Source organism: Typopeltis vanoorti, chromosome 10 (assembly GCF_054136105.1).
Source record: "Typopeltis vanoorti isolate ZY-2024b chromosome 10, IOZ_Tvanoo_1.0, whole genome shotgun sequence".
Lineage (NCBI taxonomy): Eukaryota > Metazoa > Arthropoda > Arachnida > Uropygi > Thelyphonidae > Typopeltis > Typopeltis vanoorti.
The window spans coordinates 12,023,300-12,046,844 of NC_143558.1; the positions used below are offsets into that span (position 1 = coordinate 12,023,300).

The window sequence follows — 23,545 nt, forward strand, 5'->3', positions numbered from 1 at the left end:
AGCTTTTTTCTACTTTTAAAAAGATAAAATTGTTCCTAGAAATGAAAAATCATGATGTATTTCTTTATGATTAGACATGGGTACAAGATCTAGCATTCTTAGTTGATTACAGGACATTTGAATGATTAAATTGTCAAACTTCAGGGGAAAGATCAGTTAATAACACATGTATGCATTTATGATGCACTGGCAAGTTTTAGATGCAAATTGGTTTTGTTTCAAAATCATTTAAAAGAGAATATTCTAAATTTCTTTCCTATATGTCAGGGGTGGCCAAGATGTCGACTGCGGGGCACTGAATGTAGCAAATTATTCGTTTCTTAACGAATGTAGCAAATTAAACGAATAGATAAATGATAATCAAAATTATTAATTGATAAAAAAATTGCCAAACATGTCAAACTAATTTATTTCTAATCTGATGTAAAGTTTATAATTTAGCAGTTAACAATGAAGTCATCGCTTTACAGCAGTCACGTGATTCACTTCATCCAGAAACATTCGCTTGATGGTTCTGATTGCGCCAAATGGTAACACGTTTGATGACGTGTACACTGGCAGTTGACAGTCCATCTGTGTATTGTTCTTGATCGAGAGTCTTGCAGCCAAAGTGTCCCAATTATCCAGTATTTTAGTACCACGTAATCCCATGAAATCGTTTTCCATTTATCGATCTTTAGTGTGAAATTAGTACTGTCAAAACAATTAAGGATAACAATGAGTGAGCCAAGAACAAGTGTGTAAAAAATAAAAACTTATCACTATCATAAAGAATGGGAAGATTTTTTCTTTATGATGAAAGACAAATACGTACAAGTGTATAATTTGCAATGCGAATGTGGCTTTACTGAAAAAAGCACACGTTGAAAGACACTATCGAACTGTTCATAAAAACTACGAAGAAGATTATCCATGGGGCACTGCCTTAAGAAAAGCAAAGGTACATCAAATGAAGACACTACTGACAGCACAACAAAATATTTTCATCAAGTACAATACAGGCGCAAAGGCTGCTACAATTGCATCATTTGAAGTTGCTGAAACTTTAAACGTAATAAGCAGTTTCAAGATGGAGAATTATGAAAAATTAAGGAAGCCTTCATCAAAGCTGGTGAAATATTATTTCAAAATTTTAAGAATAAATCAGAAATAATAACTGCTATTAACGATATGTCATTATCACGAAACACAATCATGCGTAGAGTAGAAGAAACCAGCCGGAAGAACCTTGAAGAGATTCTGCATGAAAACATAAACAAGTGCAATTTTTTGTCACTACAGTTTGATGAATCTACTGATTACGCTGGTACTGCACAATTATGTATTTTTATTCGAATGGTTTTTGAGGATATGTTGGCCACAGAAGAATTATTAACCATTATTCCAATTCAAGGACGAACAAGAGGCCAAGATATCTATGATTTATTTAAGAATTACATTGTACGTACAAGCTTTCCAATTCATAAGTTAGTGTCAATAACTACACATGGAGCGCCTGCAATGGTAGGTAATAAAATCGGTTTCGTCACTCTTTGTAAAAACGATGAAGATATACCAAGTTTTATGGACTATCATTGCATCATCCATCAGCAGGCCTTGTGTTAAAATGTACTGAAATTCAATCATGTTATGAATGTTGCTTTCAAAATTGTTAATTCAATAAGATCAAATAGCTTGCTGCATCATCAATTTCGTGCTTTGCTAAAAGAATGCGAGAGTGAGCATAGTGAATTATTGTTACATACTGATGTAAGATAGTTAAGCCATGCCACATTTTTAGCAAGATTCAGAGAACTTCTTCCACAAATAAATTTGTTTTTGAAAAACAGATGATTCACATCCAGAATTAAATGATAAAGAATGGCTACTTGACCTCACCTTTTTCTGTGACATTACAGAAAAACTAAATAACATAAACTTAGAATTATAAGGAAAAAATAAAACAATCATTGATATGATAAGCTCCTTAATATCATCCAAGAAAAAATTAAACATACTTGAAATAAAATTAAAGCGGTGCGAATTGAAACATTTTAAAAATCTGGCCAACCAGTCAAGGGATATACAAAACATCGTCTTTAATAAACACGCTGAAAGTAAGACTTTTAATGAATTTGAGGTAAGATTTGTAGGAATCAGTAAGCTCAATATCACTACTTTTTTATCATATTCTTTCAATGAAAATATTAATGTTGAGAATACAGCTTCAAAATTGAACGAATTTCTCGACACAAATAGAGTAGATTTGGAAGAAAAATTATAAATATGAAATGCGATATCCACCTCAAATCAACTGCTTCAAATAATAGTTTTTGGAAGTTGATCCACAAAAGTAAATATCCAAATATTTGGAGAATCGCCGCTTATTTTAACGCATTTTTTGGATCGACTTATTTGTGCGAATCAGCATTCTCATGTATGAATGCCATTAAGACAAAGCATAGATTGCAGCTAAGTGATCAATATCTGAAATCATGTTTAAGAATTTCTTTAAGTTTGTACAATCCAGATTGCAATGTCAGGTATCGTCAAATTAAATTAAAATATTCAATTTTGTTTGTATAATTTTATTTAGTTTTTTGTATTTTTTATTGTTATTATTTTTTAATAAAGAGATGAACAATAAATTTTATTTTTTTGTGTTATCTTTATTGCCTTATAAAGTTTTAAAAATCTCGAAAATATTCCACAATTTTCGATCGCATCTATAGTCGCCGGCAGAGATGTTTTCACTAGATAAGTAGCTCCCAACATCTAAAAGTGTGGCAACCCGTGCTATATGTGAACAGTTGAACAATAGGAAATCAAAGTTTTACCTTTTCTCAGGATTGTCCCCAAACTGAAAAGATTAAAGAAGAATTTGATAGACGATTTAAAAAATTTATGGAGAAAATGAAGCTTTTTCACTTTTTACAGGTCCTTTTTCTCTAAATTTCGAAAAAGCTCCTATTTGTATTCAAATGGAAATTATTGATTTCCAAAATGATTCTATTCTAAAAGAGAAATACCAGGAAGTTGGTGTTCCAAAAATGTAGACATTTAGGTCAAAATTATCCAGAAATAAAAAAGTTTGCAGCAAATATTCTATGTTATTTTGGAACCACTTATTTATGTGAACAATTATTCTCATGTATAAAAGGTAACAAAACAGTCCACAGATTAAGACTAACTGACGTCGATCTTTCTGCTATAATGAAGGTCGTATGCTCTCAATCTTTGAGTCCAAATTTTGGCAAGCTGGTTAACAATAAATGTTGTCAAGTGTCGGGGAAAAAAATAAAATACTACAATTATATTATGCAAATATATATTTTTTTATCCCAAAATATTATCATTGACATTTAAAAAACTCCCCAAAATATAGACATTTCATCCCCAAAATGGAAGTATTTTATTTCGATACAAACACAAAAAAAATTCAAACAGGAGGCTCTGTAAATTTTGGTAATGGTTATTAGTGAGACCTTATACTTTATATAAATATTTGATTTGTTCAAATAAATTTAATTTTGGTTTAATTTGGTTTAAATGCTATATATATTGTAAATATTAATATAATAAAAAATATACTTTATTTTTTATTTATAAGTTGTCATAATCATTATACTATTATTTTATGTCTTGTAATCACTTAGAATAAATAAAATCTTCATTATTGATTTTCTAGTTTATTTATACTCATTCTTTCACTTCTCTTCGATTCTAATTAGTGCAGCTTTTTTAGTCGAAAATTTTTTTGCTATCCACTTGAGATGCACTTTTATGGCAAATGGCTTGCAGTCCAATTGAGTTTGACATACTTGCTTTAGAGAAAACAACTGACACAATGAAAAATTGATCCTTGGGGATCTAAATAGCAGAGTAGGAAATGATTGTCAGACATACAAAAATATTTTGGGAAAATTTGGAGAAATGAGAAAAAGCTAATAATAATGGCAAATACCTGCTGGATTTCTGCTCAGGACATGGACTGGTTATTACTAACTTAATGTTCCAACATACAAATATGCACAAATTTACATGGAGAGAAGAGGCAAGGAATAAGAAAAGTCTCAGCGACTATGTTATTGTTGATACTGATGTTTTCTCTCTGGTGCAGGACACTAGCATGCACAGAGGATTCAAAATTGGAAGTGATCACTATTTAGTCTTGAGAAGGATAAATTTGAATTTCATATTGAAAAGAAGAAGATGTAAGAAAGATTTATTAAAGCAAATAAAAGTTGAGCAGCTCTCAGATGTGAACTGTAGACTTAAATACACAAACATTACGCAAGAAAAAAATTAAAGAGTTTGAGAACAGGAACCAAACCTTGTAGATTCAGTGGCAAGCTCTTAAGAACACATTGATTGATTCAACCAGAAAGGCATGTCGTGAGGTTGTCTACAAGGATAGAAAAATCAGAACTCTGTGGTGAACATGGGAAATTAAAGAGGCAGTGAAGGAAAAGAAAAAAGCATATCAAAAGTTCCTGGCAAATAAGTCAGCTTGTGCTCTTAGAGAATACAGAGACAAATGTAAGAAAGTTAAACACTGTGTAAAACTAGATAAACAAAAGTCATGGGAAGACTTTGGTAAGAAAATAGAAAATAAATATCAAGAAGGTGGCAAAATATTTTGGAGGTTGTTGAAGAAGCTTAAGAATGGAGGAAAGAGTGCTGTAAAAGTTATCAGAGATGATAAAGGTGACATGAAAATGGGAGAAAAAGATATCCTTGAAGTATGGAGTAATTAATTCGAAAAATTGCTAAATGAAATAAGCAGCGACAGCACAATGCTAAAACACAATCAGGAATACTTATTCATACTTGAAGTAGAAAAAGCCATCAAAAGCCTGAAATGTAGAAAGGCAGCTGGAGTAGATGATATTCGACCAGAAATACTCAAGTATGCAGGTATAAAAGTCTTACAGTGGCTGAACTGCATAGTTCAGAAGGCCTGGACAGAGGGACAAATTCCAGATGATTGGAGCTCTCATAGACCCATATATAAAAAGGGAAATAAAACTGAATGTGAGAATTATAGAGAAATTTCTCTATAGAATGTTCCTGATAAGATTTATGTCAGTATACTTGATAAACAGTTGAAAAGGATTATGGAAGAGAAGCTCGGTGAAGAACAAGCTGGATTGAGGCCAATTAGTGGCTATCATGATCAGATTTTCACTTTACAACAATAGTTGAGAAATCATGGGAATATAACAAAATCTGTATTTAAGTTTTGTAGATCTGAAAAAGGCATATGACAAGGTACCATAAGAGAAGCTATTCAAAATGCTACAGTAGTATGGTGTCAATGGGACATTATATCAAGCAATACTTAGTCTGTATTTGAGTTGTTAGTGAACAGTTAGAATTGAAGGAAGTACAGGAAGATGGTTTAACATCTTCATACAGGAAGAAAATGAAGGAAAGTGTATTAAACCTGATATCAAAATTGGAGATGTTAATCTTTGCTTTATGCGGATGATGTTATACTTCTAAATAAATCTGCTACAAGTCTGCAAGATTTCCTGACTAAATCAAATAACTGTTGTAATAGATATGGTATGAAGGACAATAACAAGACAAAGACAATGAAAATAGGCAGAAGCATTGAAAATATCAACTGCATTGTGAATGGAGAACCTATAGAACAAATAAAACATTTCAGTTACTTAGGCATGATTTTTAGTGAAGATGGTAAATTAAATATGGAAATGGACAACAGAATCAACAAAGCTGGTATAGTAGGAAGTGAATTGAATAAATTCATATGGAATAAGAGAGAAATTAGTCGGAACACTAAATTAGCTGTATACAAGACAGTGTTCAAACCAATTTTAACTTATGAATCTGAGAGCTGGGTGTTGGAAATAAAACACTTGATCAATGACTAAAGACGACAGATATTGAGAGTCCTGAGAAAGTTTAGGGGTGTGAACAGATGACATCGGTGGCAATATCATATTAAAAAACGAGGATATTAGGAAAGAACAACTTGACATTGTTAGCATCCAGGAATGTGTTAGCAAAGCTAATCTCAGGTGATATGGTCACTTAAACAGAATGGGAGAGAAAAGATTAGTAAATCAAGTGTTCTCTGCAAGGTTAGCAGGAAAATGACCAAGCGGAAGACCAAGATATAGGTGGATTGATACAGTACAAAGTGCCTTGGAAGATAGAAATATAAGATCTGATAATGTTGGAGTCTTGACAGGTAACAGATTGATTTGGAGGAAAATTGTAGATTGGAAGTTAGTAACGATGTAAGTTTTTCATGTAGTACTATCACATCCTGTATACCCCTTGAGGGTACATGTCAGGAATTTGATGATGACAGCCAAAGCTATTTGTTCCAATGATACAACTCTTTCCACAGAACTTAAATATCTGAACCATACTTTCTTGGCCAATGGCTAAAATTCCTAAAAATAGATAAAATACTACATAGCCCCATTACTTCTCCCTACTCTAATACACATGAAATAAAACTTTATCATTCCTATTCCCCTATGTTAGAGATATATCAGAAAAGATATCCAAAGTACTAATAAAATATGGCCTTTGCACCACATTCAAACCTCATGTTAAATTAACAACACCTGATCTGTTCTCCTAAGGATAAACTTCACCCTCCAGCATATCCTGGAGTGTATGAAGTTCCTTGTGACTGTGCCTTGGCCTACTATGGGCAGACAGGAAAATCTGTTAACATTTGCCTTGGAGAACATAAAAAATATATTCGCTACCATTATTATGGCAAGTCAGGACTGGCAGACCACACTTTGGACACCCCTTCACACAGGATTAGATGGAAGAAAACTAATTTGCTACTTAGAAGTCTTACAGATCGGAAAGATTATTTTTAGAGTCAGCCATGGCTATGAAGAATTCTCCTAACCTGAACAAATACGGTTGCATTATCCTATCCCTCTCGTCTGTCCATCCTAGGACGGGGTTGAGTCTCCTCCTAATGAGGGGTTACTGGTGTATTAATGCAGCTGGTTCGCCACTCCTATGATGCATCCCCTAAGGGCAATATTCATGACTGTAATCCGTGTGTGTTCACGGGGCCAGTTTGCCTGCTTGTGGAATGAAAAATCCCAGATAAACTGTGGAGAAAAACCCTGCTGTCCACGCCCAAGACCGGCTAACATGGCTATGGCTAAGGAAGATCCTTGAGCTCCTCATGTCATCAACGAGAATCAAACCTAGGACACTCCTTCTCTGGGAATATGGTTGCGAAGCGCATAGCCACTAGGCTAACTGTGCAGACTTGGTTTATTATTAAACTTTATCATTCCTATTCCCCATGTCAGAGATATATCAGAAAAGATATCCAAAGTACTAATAATATATGGCCTTTGCACCACATTCAAACCAAAAATTTGGAAGACTTATCTTAAAATCGACACCCATGTGGCTGCAATACTACTTTTTTCTTTTTTTTTTTTTACATTGCAGGGCACCAAATTAGGACTTGAGATCTTTCGCCCATTACTTGAATTGTTTCACTTAATCACTGTCAAGGGAGACATGCTACATGTGCTCTGAAGAAGCTGATTTGAAATTCAGAAAAGTATACACAAATTAATAAATATCTTTTTTGCTATAAGAAAGGCATAACTAGATACTCGAATATGATTAGAGAAAAAAAAAGTCATTACATGACAACTTAAAGCAAAAGGAAAGTGAAGGATCTAAAGCTGGAGAATTTAATGCCAGCAAAGGATGGTTTGAAAATTTTAGAAGTTTAGCTTAAAATGTCAAGGTAACAGGAGAAGCAGCTTCTGCTGACCTAGTACATGAGTTTCCAGATGCCATTAAGAAAATCATTGAGGAGAAAGGATATCTGCCTGAACAAGTTTTTCATGCAGATGAAAGTGCCCTATTCTGGAGAAAAAAAATGCCACAAAGGACACTTATTTGTAAGGAAGAGAAGCGAGCACTAGGATTTAAGACAGGGAGGGATAGACTAACTACTGTTTTGTGCAAATGCAGTCAGGTTTATGATGGACTGCTCTTATCTATAAAGCTGCTAAACCCTGAGCCTTGTAGGGAAAAGATAAACACCAGCTGCCAGTCTTTTGGTTGTACAAAAAGAACCCTTTTTCTGGATTGATTCCATCAATCAATGCTTTGTCCCTGAAGTCAGGAAGTACCTTGCCAGTGAGGGCCTGCTTTTAAAGTTCTTTTGATATTGGACAATGCCCTTGGCCACCCAGAACCCCATGATTTCAACACCGAAGGAGTCAAAGTGGCCTACTGCCCCCAAACACGTCTCTGGACCAGGGGGTCATAAAGACCTTTAAGGCTCATTACACACAATACTCTAGGAAAGGATTGTCAATGCTAAGGAAGAGAACCCCCGATAGAGAGAACACCATGAATGTCTGGAAGGATTACACCATTCAAGATGCCATCATTATTATAGAAAAAGCCATGAAAGCCATTACACTCAAAATAATAAATTCCTGCTGGAGAAAACTGTGTCCAGATGTTGTGCATGACTTCACAGGATTTAAGACAGAGACAAATGAGGAAATCATGAAAGAGATTGTGGATATGGCAAAAAAGGTGGGGAAGGGTGAAGGGTTTCAAGATCTTGGAGAAATTCAAGAGCTAATAGACACTATGGGAGAGGAATTAACAGAAGACAACTTGATAGCACTGATACTAAAGCAAATGGTGGAAGAAAGATTGGTATCGCATAGAAACATTTTTAGGGAAATGAAAAAGCAAAAAAGTTGGCTGTAACTTTACAGAAATACGACATATTTCTGTAAAGTTACAACCAAGTGTACCTGCCTCTCCTGTTCCCCTTCCACCTTCTTCTGCTTCTGACACCCCTGAAACAGCAAGACCAACCCCTTCTTCTGCCTCAGACTACTCAACATGAAAACAACGAAGATGAAGACCTTAATGATGATCTACTTCTATTTAAAGTATAGTAAATAATCATCATGCCATACAATTAATAAATTTATCTGTTGTGTATGTGTGCGAGTGGCTTCATGTGAAAATCTAATAACTGTACGGCAAGAACTGTATGAGACATTTGTTTTTGTGTCATCATCATCATTCATCGCATAGACAATGTGTGCAAGACTTGTATGGAAGTGGATAGCCTATCCCTACATAGGCATAAGGTGAGTGATATTTAATATAAAATTAGTGTTAGTTTTTTTTTTACTGTTTTATAACTGCTTTCAAAGAGTATGTACCATACAGTATGCCTATCTCTCTCTCTCTCTCTCTCTCTCTCGTAATTGGAGAAAACTGTATCAGCCTATCATCACAGGTAAGGGTTTTTTTAAAAAATGCTAGGCTACCATGAAACAATCGTATAGATTACACTAAGGTACCATAAAACAATCATATTGCTGCTTCTTTGTTATCAATGCATGAATCATTATACCAATTCACATTATCTTTTCATTTTTGATGTCTAGTGTTAGTAATATGTATAACATGTACAGTGTTTTGTATCATTATAAGACAATACAGATTTGGAACTGATAGACAATTCATCTTGTAAATACACAACGTAGACTTACGATATTAATAAATACGGTACAGATATCCCTCGATTAACGCAGTTAATTAATCCCTCGATGTTACTTTCTGATATGGGTCTCATTGGGATCCAAGATATTAAGTTGGTAGGCTATAGAGTAGAGTAGTATCTGTTATTTTACAGTGCTATTAAAGTCCTATAGGCCTCAAACCCCGGACTGGGGTAAGGATAAACATTATTATTTTTCAGAAGTGTCTTGTGATTTCCACATAGCACCGGTTCCAGCCCAACTGAAACCTATCTTCCCCCTCTGTACGAAATGTGCATGAGATACATATAGCCGGCAGGCTCCACCTGCTATGAGGACCAGTGGTGGTTTTTATGGTATTAATTATAGGGAGATAGGAAGTAAAATTGAAACCAAGTGGGAACACTGCACAGCCCCCCCCCCCTAAACAATTCTTGTGTCTTTTCTCGACTAATGTGATAACGTAGTGCCTGTTCAGAACTACTGCCTCATATAAAGTAGTGTCTGTGTGGCTAAAATTTTAAGTAGTATCTGTTCTTGCAAAGTTTGATCATTTTAGAACTGCTGTCTTATAAAGCAGTGAATGCTCAGAGCTACTAAGACTTTTAGATAGTATCTGTTCATGCCATCTTATTATCTCTCACTATATAGATGCTCATATTAACAACTGATACCACGTGTCAAAACATGGCAAGTAGTAAACTTGCCAGAGACCTAACTGTAAGATACACCTTTAAGAAACCTCTGCAACCAGACGACATAGCTGATGCCCTGGTTGATGTAGTAATAGTGGATAACATTAAAAATATTAACTGCTAGAATTTCCAGAAAGGTCTATATGAGGTTACCACCTGTAATTATAGTTCAAGAGACAAGTTAATTGAAAAAGCAATTGTTTTAGAAGATGAAAAGTTTTTTTCCCATCCCTATTGGCGATGGTGGTATTAAATTTATATACTTGAGAAAACTCCATGAAGAAGTTGATGATCAAACCTTGAAGTCAACATTCCAACAGTATGGCTTGATTCTAGCAGTGGTGCAAAGCCATTTTAACAAGTATCGCACGATTGAACAAGGGGATAAGATCTACAGCAAAATAAAAATGACCAAAACTATCCCAAATTTTATAACCATCAAAGGTTACACTATAATGGTGAACTATCAGGGCATGACAAGACTTTGCAGTAGATGCCAGAAAGATGGGCACTTTGCAAAAGACTGTCCTTTAAATAGATGCGGCAACTTTATATAATAGGTCATTCACAACTAAGCTGCATTGAACCGCGCAACCAATGTGGAAATTCTTCTCACAGAAGATTCCAATGTCCAAAGCCTAAAACATCGATAGTGTCTTTAGAGGAGTTCCTCCCTCTACTTACTGCAAAAAGAGATATTACTAGTCAGGCTAAACCGAAATGTACTCCCTCTACAACAGATAAGAAGGTTTCTGGTGTTGAAGAGAAAGAACAAGCTTTATATACTGTAGAAGAGGAACAAAGTTTTCTTTCTTCAACTGTGTCCATTGTTGAAGTTCTACAAAAGCTACTATAATAGAAGAAACCCAAAAGTCAAGTAATGTTATAGATTCAAACCTATTTAAAAAAGATTGTGAAACATTAAGTTCAATGTTAGAAGACATATTTACTAACTACAACCCTGAAACTGACAATGACATTGATGTGCTTGTATGCAGTGCTTGATCAGTTATTGGAAAAGTCAATGAATATTATAACATGTTGACTGAACAAGAAATTCCAAAACTAAATAATAGGAAAGTTAATTAATCCCTCGATGTTACCGCATATATTAAAATTGCGCTAATCAAATCTAATAATCAATGGTAAAAATTACAATTCGTCCATGATCGATTACTGTATTAATAATTCGTTTTATATGGTACTCTTTTAGGAAAGATAAAAAATGAATGCAAAGTAAATGTTTAATAAATACTTGTACCCACATTATTTACTGCAATTTTTTTTTATCAAAATAAGTTATCAAGAGTCGTTTGAACAGTTTTAGTTTTTTCTTATCGGCATAAATTCTACTGTAACAAGCAAAATGACTCTCCATACCTCAGCAAACAAGCAATAAAACATAAAGAAAAAACACTGCAAACATAATACATGATGGTACAAATTAAGTGGATATTGAATCCAACATTATTTCATAACTGAATATAGAAACTACAAGAGTTTCGTGCAGAATATATAGAAACTAAAAGTTTCGGTGGATGCAAGCATAAGCAACTGGGCAACTCGTAGTAAAGGTGGAGTAAGCTCCAGATCACTTTTCTTAGTATTTTCCATAATGTAAATTATGGAATAAAGCACATCTCCTAGAGAACATGTATGATAAATAAGCCTTTGGCTCTCTATTTCAGTAATACATGATGGTTTATTTATTTTCAGTTACAATCTAGAAATTATTGAACAAAGAATTAAAAAAAAAAAAAAAACTAAACCATACTGACATCGGCGGTCACGGTATATATCTCTCAGATATAATTTACTGTCAAATATCACAAACCTTTACCTAACGTGTTAAACCAAACTGACAGCAAAAACAACGCAGAATATCACTCGTAACATATGAATGCACAGCTACTCTAACCTCCAAGCTATACACTGAATTGTGCAAGAATATTATTAAACATTTTGCATGTTATCTGTCAGATCAGCTGCGAGCTCCGTAGGGTTAAAGGCGCGTTTAACTCTTGCCGTAATTAATAATTTACATTTACAGTACTGTACAGTACTGTAAATGTATTTTCTCTTCCTTATGATTTTCTTTTCTCACTTACTTTATTGTAAAGAATACAGAATATAATACATATAACATACAAAATATGTGTTAATCGACTGTTTATGTTATTGGTAAAGCTTCCGGTCAACAGTAGGCTATTAGTAGTTAAGTTTTGGGGAAGTCAAAAGTTATATGCAGATTTTTAAATGATGCATGGGGGAAGGGGGGGGGGTCGGCATCCCTAACCCCCACGTTGTTTAAGGGTAACTGCATATATGAGTGGCATCACATACCCATTTCGGTTGAGTGTGGTGATGTGGCTTACGAAACTCGTGCTACAAATTCACATCAGTTTGACTATATGGTTGCATTTTTATTGATGTATAAAAGTTTTAAGATTGTATAGCCCATCAGTGCTCATCTTAATTGGTCTAATGCAATTAATTGTAGGATAACTTTGAATAGGGTTAGCTAATGGGTTAGTGATAGCACAAGATAAAGCCTCTCCTAACCAAATATCAACCCCCACCTCCACATGGTGCAACCTGGATTCTAACAGACAGGGCTCTGACGTCCGAGTATTGGAGGAATAACCATAATATCAGGAACTAAGGAAATGCAGTTCCAACAAGCCAGTCCAGAGATTTAAAAGTAGCAGCCCTACCACTGGACTTAACTACACTTTGGCCAGCAACCAATTTGTAAGACATCCTACTTTGCTTTCAAGTCTCATACAGGAAGAAAATTTAGACAGCCTAAATTGGATTCTCACCTGCATCTACCAAGGATAAGAATTGGAAAAAGGAAAACATTTTTAAAATGGCAATTTGGAACATACAGGGAATTGGACACAAGGATAGTCAATTGGACAAAATACTACCACAAAAAAAAAAAAAGGATAAAAATTGAAGTTATAACAGAAACTAAGAGAAAGCAAAAAAGGAACCAAACTTACGTTAAACCACATTCAAATCTACGGTGTTCTTTCCTAGAGAAGAAAGAGCCCACTGTGGAATAATGCTTATGCTCCATAATTCCTTAAAAAATAGTATAGAAAACTATATATATCACAATGAAAGAATATTAGAGGCTCGATACAGTTAAATCAAAAACATCTAACAATAATAGCAGTTTATGGCCCTATTGAAGGCACTGAGAAAGAAAGTGATGAATTCTACAATACGCTACAAGATGTCTGGAACAAAGTAGATAAAAATGATTACATATCTGTTCTTGGAGACCTTAATGCCAGAATTGGAGACATCCCTATTTCTGATTGTGTAGGAAACTATGGAAAACATATGCAATAACAATGGAAAAAAATTAATTGATTTTTCAGTATTTAAAATTAAAAAATTACAAATTCATTCTTTAAGCATAAAGACTGCCATAAATATACTTTGTCAGCATGTGGTTCGCAGGCAATTATATATTATGTAACAGCTAATAAAAAATTTGCAAAATTCGTTCTAGATACAAGAGTATACTGAGGTTGTGAATTAGAAATGGACCCCTTTCTTCTTGTTTAAGATTCCCACTACAATGGTTAATGATAAAAGCCCATTCATCTGAACAGGAAACCTTTTTGGCATTTTAAATGACCCTAACATTAAATGGCTCTTAAAAAAAAAAAAAAAAAAATAGAACATATAAAAACTGTCGAGGAGGAATGGAATAACATGAAAACAATTATAACAGACATGACCAATGAATCACTGATAAAGAAGAGGAAATGGTAGAGAAGAAAAGGAATTAGAAGATGGCATGATCAGATCAGATTGCCCAAATTATTGAAGACAAATGGAATGCTTTTAAAAATATTTAGCAACAAAATCTCAAGATGACTTTATAGAATACAAGAGAGAAAGAACAATTGCTAAAGAAGCTGTAAGAAAAACACAGAATCCTGGGACAACTTTGTCTCTGAACTTGAAACATATATTATATGCTCATAGTCCAAAACTTTTAGAATATTAAATAATTTAAATAGAGAAAATGTACACCTTTCACCCATTGAGCAGAATATCTGGCTAAGCTATTATAAAAACTTTGGACTCGTAATAAAGATTTTGAAACAATAAATTTCGATAATGATATACTCTTGGATCCTATATCAATAGATAGTTAGAAACTAATTCTAAAAAGCTGTAAATACCATAAAAACACCAGGTGGAAATGGATTAAATACTGAATTAATCAAATATGCAGGCCCAAATCTCAAAATTCAGTTCCTTAAACTAATAAATAAAATATGGAAAGGTGAATCACCACCAAAAGACTGGCAAAGGCAACAGTTATTCCTATACACAAGAAGGGAGATATTAATAACTGAAAATTATAGAGGAATTAGTCACCTAAACTATGGATATAAAATCTATAGTAAAATTCTGAAAAATAGACTGTCCCAATTCTATGAAGATAGGAAAAGAGCAGAATGGATTCAGGAGAGGCTGCTCTTGTGCAGATGGGTACTTTACTTTAAAAATTTTATTGGAAAAGCATAAAGAATACAATGTGGAAACCCATATTGCTTTTATTGGTTATTCTAAGGCATTTGACAGAGTTAACTGCAATAAACTTTTTGAGATATTAATAAATGATAGAGTTCCTCATACCTAATTAAAGCGATCCATGATACATATACAGACAACATGATTGCAGTAAAAGTTAATGGAACAATCGCTGACTGTGAGCCTACAAACAGGGGAGTAAGGAAAGGCTAATTAACAAATGCACTAGACACAATATTGTTTGCAGATGATTGAGCTATACTTGCAACCTCTGAAACTGATCTGCAATAATCTATCCATCATCTTAATCTAATAGTAAAAAAATTTAATACGAAATTTCATAAGAGAAGACAAAGGTACTTGCCTTAAAAGGTAAGAGAACCAATAAGAAGTTAAATCTGTTTAGACAATACAATTATTGAACAAGTCAACTCTTTAAAATACCTTGGATATCACCTAACCTACAGAGAAGAAAAAGACACAGAAATTAAAATTACGAATTTTAATAAGGCTTCAAATATTATAAATCAAGTTTTTAAACCCTCGATGGTACAAAAACATACTCGGATTAGAGCTAATAAAACATTGGCAAGACCAGTGCTAACTTGTTAGATCATAAAAGAAATAAAGAAATCATGAATGAACAGCCAATAATAGAATATATCCACAGTTATAGAGGGAAATGGAAACAGCACATTGAAAGAATGACCAATAGTAGAATCACCAAACAAATCCTTGAATACAAACTTGTGGGGAAGAGATCAGTTGGAAAACAATATAAAAGATGGAATGAGGCCATTACAGGACCTGAGGCCTAATACAAGATGGGAAGATGATGATGATAACTCTGAATACTTTACCAATTAACTGTAACTCAATCTGTGCAGAGTGGGTGACAATGTGTTTGTTTTAAGATATTGTATATTAGAAAACAATAAGGGGGTGCTTAAGGGTCAAAGCTGTATAACTGAGAGGAGACCTCCACATAGCCTTTAAAGGAATGCGGAGAACCGACCAGGGCTTCTGACCTAATGTCCAATCCTCACCTTCTCGTGGTGCACCCTGTTGGGTATCTACTTTGATACTGAACAAACGAGGATGGGCTGGCAATTTGGGATTTAGCCGACCAAATTGTATTCTTATTGGTTAAACCAAAAATAAAAAATGATGGTACAACATGACAAAATTTCATGCCGGCTGGGGCGTCGCCCGGTTAAACAAGGCCCCCGTTGTTTTCGCCAGGGAACCAGGGCGAACAGCGAAAAGTCAGCTACTGGAACAAATCTGAAAACAAACCCCAACTCAACATCACCAGAGTTAAAGATCGGTACTATCAACGTAAGAAGCCTGAATGGCAAAGAAATGGAGCTAGCTGAGGAATTAGATAAGTACCAGATCGACATAATAGGGGTGACTGAAACAAAAAAGACCAAAACTGGTGAGATCTTTCTGAGCAATAAATACAAAATATTATATTCAGGCAATGACAATCAAGGAAAAGAAGGAGTAGCCATAGTATTCAACACAAAATACGAGGCTAATCTTCTTGAATGGCAGCCAGTCTCAAGTAGAGTAATGTGGGCAAATATGAGAATGGGGAACTGGACAATGAGACTTATTTGTGCCTATGGTCCCACAGAAGGTTCTACTAAGGTAGAAGTGGAGGAATTTTTTGAGGCTTTAGAAAAAGCAACTGACACAATGAAAAAGGAAAAGTTGGTCCTTGTTGGGGATCTAAATAGTAGAGTAGGAAATGATTGTGAGACATACAAAAATATTTTGGGAAAATTTGGAGAAAAGAGCAAAGCTAATAATAATGGCAAATATCTGTTGGATTTCTGCTCAGGACATGGACTGGTTATTACTAACACCATGTTCCAACATAAAAATGTGCACAAATTCACATGGAGAGAAGAGGCTAGGAATAAGAAAAGTCTCATTGACTATGTTATTGTTGATAGTGATGTTTTCTCCCTGGTGCAGGACACCAGAGTGTACAGAGGATTTGAAATTGGAAGTGATCACTATTTAGTCTTGAGCAGGATAAAATTGAATTTCATACTGAAAAGAATAACATGTAAGAAAGTTTTAAAGCGAATAAAAGTTGAGCAGCTCTCAGATGTGAACTGTAGACTAAAATACAGAAATATTATTGAAAAGAAAATGAAAGAGTTTGCGAACAGGAATCAAACCTTGGAGATTCAGTGGCAAACTCTGAAGGAAACATTGATTGATTCTGCCAGAGAGGCATGTGGTGAGGTTGTGTGCAAGGATAAAAAAATTAGAACTCCCTGGTGGACACAGGAAGTTAAAGAGGCAGTGAAGGAAAAGAAGAAAGCATATCAAAAGTTCCTGGCAAATAAGTCAACTTTTACTCTTACAGAATACAGAGACAAATGTAAGAAAGCTAAACAGTGTGTAAAACTAGCTAAACAAAAGTCATGGGAGGACTTTGGCAAGAATATAGAAAATAAATATCAAGAAGGTGGCAAAATATTCTGGAGGTTGTTGAAGAAGCTTAGGAATGGAGTAAAGAGTGCTGTAAAAGGAATTAGAGATGATAAAGGTGAAATGAAAACAGGAGAAAAAGATATCCTTGAAGTATGGAGTAATTACTTTGAAAAACTGCTAAATGAAACAAGCAGTGATGACAGCACAATGATAAAAAACACTGACCAGGCATGCAGTCAGGAATACATATCCATACTTGAAGTAGAAAAAGCCATTAAAGGCTTGAAATGTGGAAAGGCAGCAGGAGTAGATGATATTCAACCAGAAATGCTGAAGTATGGTGGTATAAGAGTCTTACAGTGGCTGCACTGCATAGTTCAGAAAGCCTGGACAGAGGGACGAATTCCCGATGATTGGAGTAGAGCTCTCATAGTACCCATATATAAAAAGGGAAATAAAACTGAATGTGAGAATTACAGAGGTATTTCCCTACTGAGTGTTCCTGGAAAGATCTATGCAAGTATACTTGAGAAACGGTTGAGAAGAATTGTGGAAGAAAAGCTTGGTGAAGAACAAGCTGGATTCAGGCCAAATAGAGGCTGTCAGGATCAGATCTTCACTTTACGACAAATAGTCGAGAAAGCATGGGAATATAACAAAGATCTGTATTTAAGTTTTGTCGATTTGGAAAAGGCATATGACAAGGTGCCAAGAGAGAAGCTATTCAATACGCTGCAGTTATATGGTGTCAATGGGGCATTATATCAAGCAATACTTAGTCTTTATTTGAGTTGTGAGTCAGCAGTTAGAATTGAAGGAAGTACAGGAAGATGGTTTAATGTTAAATCTGGTGTGAGACAAGGATGTACATTATCCCCTCTGTTATTCATTATCTATATGGATCACATTATGAAGGAATGTGGTATTAAACCTGATATCAAAATTGGAGATGTTAATGTCAGCTCTTTGCTTTATGCGGATGATGTTATACTTCTAAATAAATCCGCTACAAGTCTGCAAGATTCTCTGACTAAATTGAATAGCTGTTGTAATAGATATGGTATGAAGGTCAGCAATAAAAAGACAAAGACAATGAAAATAGGCAGAATCGTTGAAAATGTCAACTGTGTTGTGAATGGAGAACCTGTGGAACAAGTAAAACATTTCAGCTACTTAGGCACAATTTTTACTGAAGATGGTAAACTAAATATAGAAATAGACAACAGAATCAGCAAAGCTGGTATCGTGGGAAGTCAATTGAATAAATTCATATGGAATAAGAAAGAAATTAGTCGGAACACTAAATTAGCTGTATACAAGACTGTGTTCAAACCAATTTTAACTTATGGATCTGAGTGCTGGGTCAGAAGTAAAACACTTGACCAAAGACTAGAGACCGCAGATATGAGAGTCCTGAGAAAGATTATAGGCGTGAACAGATGGCATCAATGGCAATATCATATTAAAAATGAGGATATTAGGAATGAACTTGACATTGTCAGAATCCAGGAATGCGTTAGCAGAGCTAATCTCAGATGGTATGGTCACTTAAATAGAATGGGAGAGGAAAGATTAGCAAAACAAGTGTTCTCTTCCAGGTTGGCAGGAAAACGACCGAGAGGAAGACCAAGATATAGGTGGATTGATACGGTACAAAGTGCCTTAGACGATAGAAATATAAGATCTGATAATGTTGGAGTCTTGACAAGTAACAGAGTGATTTGGAGGAAAATTGTAGATAGGAAGTTAGTAATGATGTAATTTTTTCATGTAGTACTGTCATATCCTGTACACCCCTTGAGGGTACATGGCAGGAATTTGATGATGATGATGATGAAAACAATAATGAAGGAGAATGCTATATTTGGTTGGTATATTTGAATTACTCAAAGGTGTAAAATTTGGAAGAGGAGGATGAGACCTGCCTCCTTCAACTACAATACCGTTTCCCATTGTAAATATGGGCAAAAAAGCTATAAATTTATTGAAAATAAATTACATATTAAAAACTTGTCTATATTATTTAAAAACTTGCCTACCACATCAGTTCACACTTCACCCATGCAAAACAGATGAAACTCAGAAAACAAGGGGTTACTTAACCTATAATACACTAGTACTCTAGAAAATAGAAGAGTAAAAGAAACTTGTTAACATCGGATTTGAAAACTTGCAAATAAGAATTACATAAGATGGATGTTCAAAAGGTCAGCAGATGAATAATTGAAAAAAGAATCAGAAAAATTTGAAATTTAAAATTGAACTGCAAAGATGCAAACAAAAGATGTGTGTGTGTCGTCAGAGATGAGAGGGAATTACCAATGCCAAGTCTGATAAATACTACCATATTTCTATGGAAATATCCATAGAAAATACAGGTGTCATTCTAAACTGATTGTGTAACCCAGTAAAATAGCAAGAGACTTACTTTCCAACTCTATGCAAAATTTTTAGAATAGAGGGAGAGAATGGGAAGCAAAGGATGAAAGGATTAAGATGAAACTCAATACTGGTAATTAGCCAATTAAGAGAAATTTGTTAGGAAAGAAGACAAATCCTCTCTTGCTTCTAAAACAGCATGCCTACACAGCTGTAGGTACAGCACTTTATACCAAAATTTAAATCAAGTTTACAATTTTAAAATATTTCTGAAAATTGTTATACACCATGTGTTAAAAAAATTGTAAAAAATTACAATAATTGATAATCTAGAGTTAATGAAATTATAGCTAAGCGATAATAAAGCTAAATAATTTTCTTGTTCACAATTTCAACCTTTTTTCTAACTATATGCATGTATCAATAGATATTTTGTAATTACCTACCATATAAATATACTTCTTCAAATGAAAGGGATTTTTATGGGATAAATTAGCTTTACATCTTAAGAATATACATCTTCTGAAAATAATATATAACAAACACTACAAGCATCTATAAAGATACTCATAAATCCTTCATATGCTAATTTTTTCAAGAAAGACTGGATGCTTCTTCTAGTCTGCATACATTATAAAAACTTCTGTCAGTAGAATTCTCTTCTGAAAGCAATTTCCTTTTGCTTATTCTTCCTTTCTTGTATTTTCTTTTGCTGCTTATTTAAGACTTTCTGACGAACAACAGGTTTATTAACCCACTTATTATTTGTTACTGCAGTAGTGTCAAAGGGACCAAAGTGAGTAACTTTTGGTTTACATTTGACTGTATTTCCAAGGCACAATTTGTCATGTTTGAGTATGGTTTTCACAGGAAATTTGAGTCCTGAACCTGTTGGACCTAATCCACAATTCTTGTCCCATCCCTCTTTTAACATAAGCTGAAAGCCAATATTATGTTCTGGAATATGATAAACAGTTGATGTTTTCTCAGGCTTCATGTTCAGTAAATGAACTATTGAACTTTCATGCTTATTTATAGATTCTGTGAATTCTGCTTTACATAAACTACAGTAAAATTTCTGATACTTTTGTTTACTACTTGGTATTTTCTTTTCATCAACAACTGGAAAGCCCAGAAGAAACTGCATTACTTTAACATGTCCATTTTTCTGTGCATAGTCCAATGCAGTTTTTCCTGTCTTATCTGCAATATTTACATCAGCTCCTTTTTGCAGCAACATCTTTACTGCTGATAGTGCCCCACTGTAAGATGCACAAATTAATGATGTCCATCCATATGTATCTCTTGCATTTACATCATAACCATGATTTAAACACTTTTCTATTCCAGTAATATCACCTTCTTGAGCATACTTGAAAATTGCATATTCACTTAACGATTTTTTGGTGTCTTTTCTAGACAACTTTTTGCAATGTATTTTTTTAAGATGTTCATCACATGTGTTCACAGTTTTTGCTGAAGCAGGTGGGCCTTCAACCAACTTCTTGTAAAACTGGCCAATCTCTCTTCCATCTAGCAATAAGTGATCTGAATCATTTAAGCCTTTATCAGTATTCACCAATGATAACTGTGAAGAACTAACAAAAGAAACGGGCAAAAAGGGCAAATCCGCAGGTCTTGAGATGGAACTATCATCAAACAACATATTGCTGAAAAGCAAAGAAGTGTGATGTAATAATTACAATAATACATAACTCTCAAACATATCTTCACTTCATAAATTACTAGAGAAAAAAAAAATATATATATATATATAAGTCAATAACAAGAACTACCAATTTATAAAATTTGCAACTTAATTAAACTGCAGAAACCAATAAAAACTTTATTTCCACAACACAAAATTGCAATGTAAAAACTTATATACATTTTTATATAAACTTATGAAAAAATAGCTAACATACTAAATAAAAACTTTTACACCACTGTTAATGACACAAACTAACAACCTATTTTTCCAAAGAACAAACTCCATCCTCGAACACAATGTGTGCATAAAGTACCTTGTGTCGTAAGAGTTGGTGCTCCAAAGATGCTGGTTTGAAAACATTATCATAGTACCCTCCCCCCAGTCATTCAAGGTTTATTCAGCAAACACATATGCTGAATCATAACCCTCATCTACAGCATTCAGAACACATTCCTGCAATGAAATCCACTCAACCTCCCATTCTTTGTATAAGAAATTACTCCTAGTTCTCGCAAACTCATTTTTCCTCTCTCACCTATGTTCTATGTATAATTTCTTTTGCATTCCTCTTCTTCCTTATTTTGCTGAATTTCTAAGGTTCTTTGCTGTAAGTACCAACTTCAATTATTTTCTGTCTTGAGCTCTTTCAGTCTAGTTGCAGATTTCCATCTAAGCTAAATCTTTTTGGATGTTATTCTCCCAGCACTGCCACAGTCTTCTCCTAGGTTGTTTTCCACCTGGTCTCAGCAGGAATGCTTGTTTAGCCATTTTCTCCTCACACATTCTTTCCACATGTCCATGCCATTTAATCTGCAGGCCTCTGATTTCATCAGATAGAAGTGGAGATCTATAGAGTTCATATAGTTCTTGATTATGTCTTCTACATTCACCAGTTGTGTTCTATTGTATTATACGAACATGTGCTTTGCATTATGGGATATTAAGAACAGTGATGTGAAATCATTAGCTTCTATATACGAGTTGCTCCAGTCCTGAAAATACTTCAGGTGCAAACTTTGTTTGCTTGCACTTGGATAAAGGATTAAACCAAGTATATAATTTCTTGGTATCTTTAATTTAAAAAATAAGGATCCCCATCAATCTATACAAAATACCAGTAGCAAGTTAAATAGAGTATACCATCATTTTATTTGTGTTACTCTACAGATAACATTGATTTAGAGGAAAATTGTTGATAGGAAGTTAGTAATGATGTAAATTCTTCATGTAGTACTATCATTCATGTATGTACACCCCCCCATGAGGATACATGTCAGGAATTTGATGAGTTAAATAGAGTACCAAGAACAGAGCCCAATAGCACACAACTGGTTAATAATAATTATTAACCAGCTGTGTACTAATTACTCCACTCCACTTCTTACTCCACTGGTATATATCCCAAAGTCTGGAAATTGGCCTATATTCAACCCATTCCCAAAAAGGAACACAAATCGCTGCCATCTAACTACTGCCCTATCTCACTCACCTCAATCCTATCCAAAGTGATGGATAAAACCATCAATTCTCAACTACTACTCTACCTTGAGGGTACCCAGCTATTAAGCAACCACCAGTACGGATTCCACCGATGCCGATCAACAGGTGACTTGCTCTCATATATCACCCATCTGTGGACATATGCCATGGAAAAATTTGGCGAATCCCAAGTAGTTGCACTAGATATCTCTAAAGCCTTTGACCGGGTCTGGCACAAAGGCTTACTAAGCAAACTTCCATCATTTGGACTAGCTCAGGACTTCTGCAGATGGATTACCAGCTTCCTGTCTGGAAGCACATTATGTGTAATGGTAGATGGCTCCCTATCCTCCCACTATCCAACTAATGCTGAGGTCCCACAAGGTTCGGTTCTCTCACCAACCCTCTTCCTTCTATACATCAATGACCTACTTCAGTCGACCTCCAACCCAATACACAGTTTTGCAGATGACAGCACATTGCACTCCTCCCTTTCATTTGAAAAACCTTACCCTACACAACTCACTTCAACCCACAGAACATCAACCATAATTTCCCTTAACGCAGACCTCCAAAACATCCTCCGATGGGGCTCAAATAACCTCGTCAACTTCAACACTAGTAAAACCCAGTTCTGTCTTATTTCCTACAAAAAAAGAACAATTTTCCCCATATTATTTTTCATAACACTCAAATCCCCAGACAAGATGAAATTTCTCTTCTCGGAATTACCATGACATGAG

General features: G+C 34.6%; 1 protein-coding gene across 3 annotated transcripts in view; it reads right to left on the minus strand.

The window, feature by feature from the left end:
* LOC150102174 (p53 and DNA damage-regulated protein 1-like) overlaps window positions 1–23,545 on the minus strand; it is a 146,809-nt gene that overhangs the window by 106,655 nt on the left and 16,609 nt on the right. Inside the window, exon 1 of one of the 3 annotated variants that reach the window (XM_090399250.1) lies at window positions 14,888–14,934. The exons of 1 other annotated variant lie outside the window; for it this stretch is intronic. Coding sequence is in view for 1 of the 2 variants with exons in the window: in XM_090399246.1 (XP_090255372.1) it covers window positions 20,259–21,278 (1,020 nt within the window). In the remaining variant the exon portion in view is untranslated. Of the gene's footprint in view, window positions 1–14,887; window positions 14,935–20,116; window positions 21,283–23,545 lie in introns of those variants that run through there. One more of the 3 variants, XM_090399246.1, reaches the window with a different exon arrangement.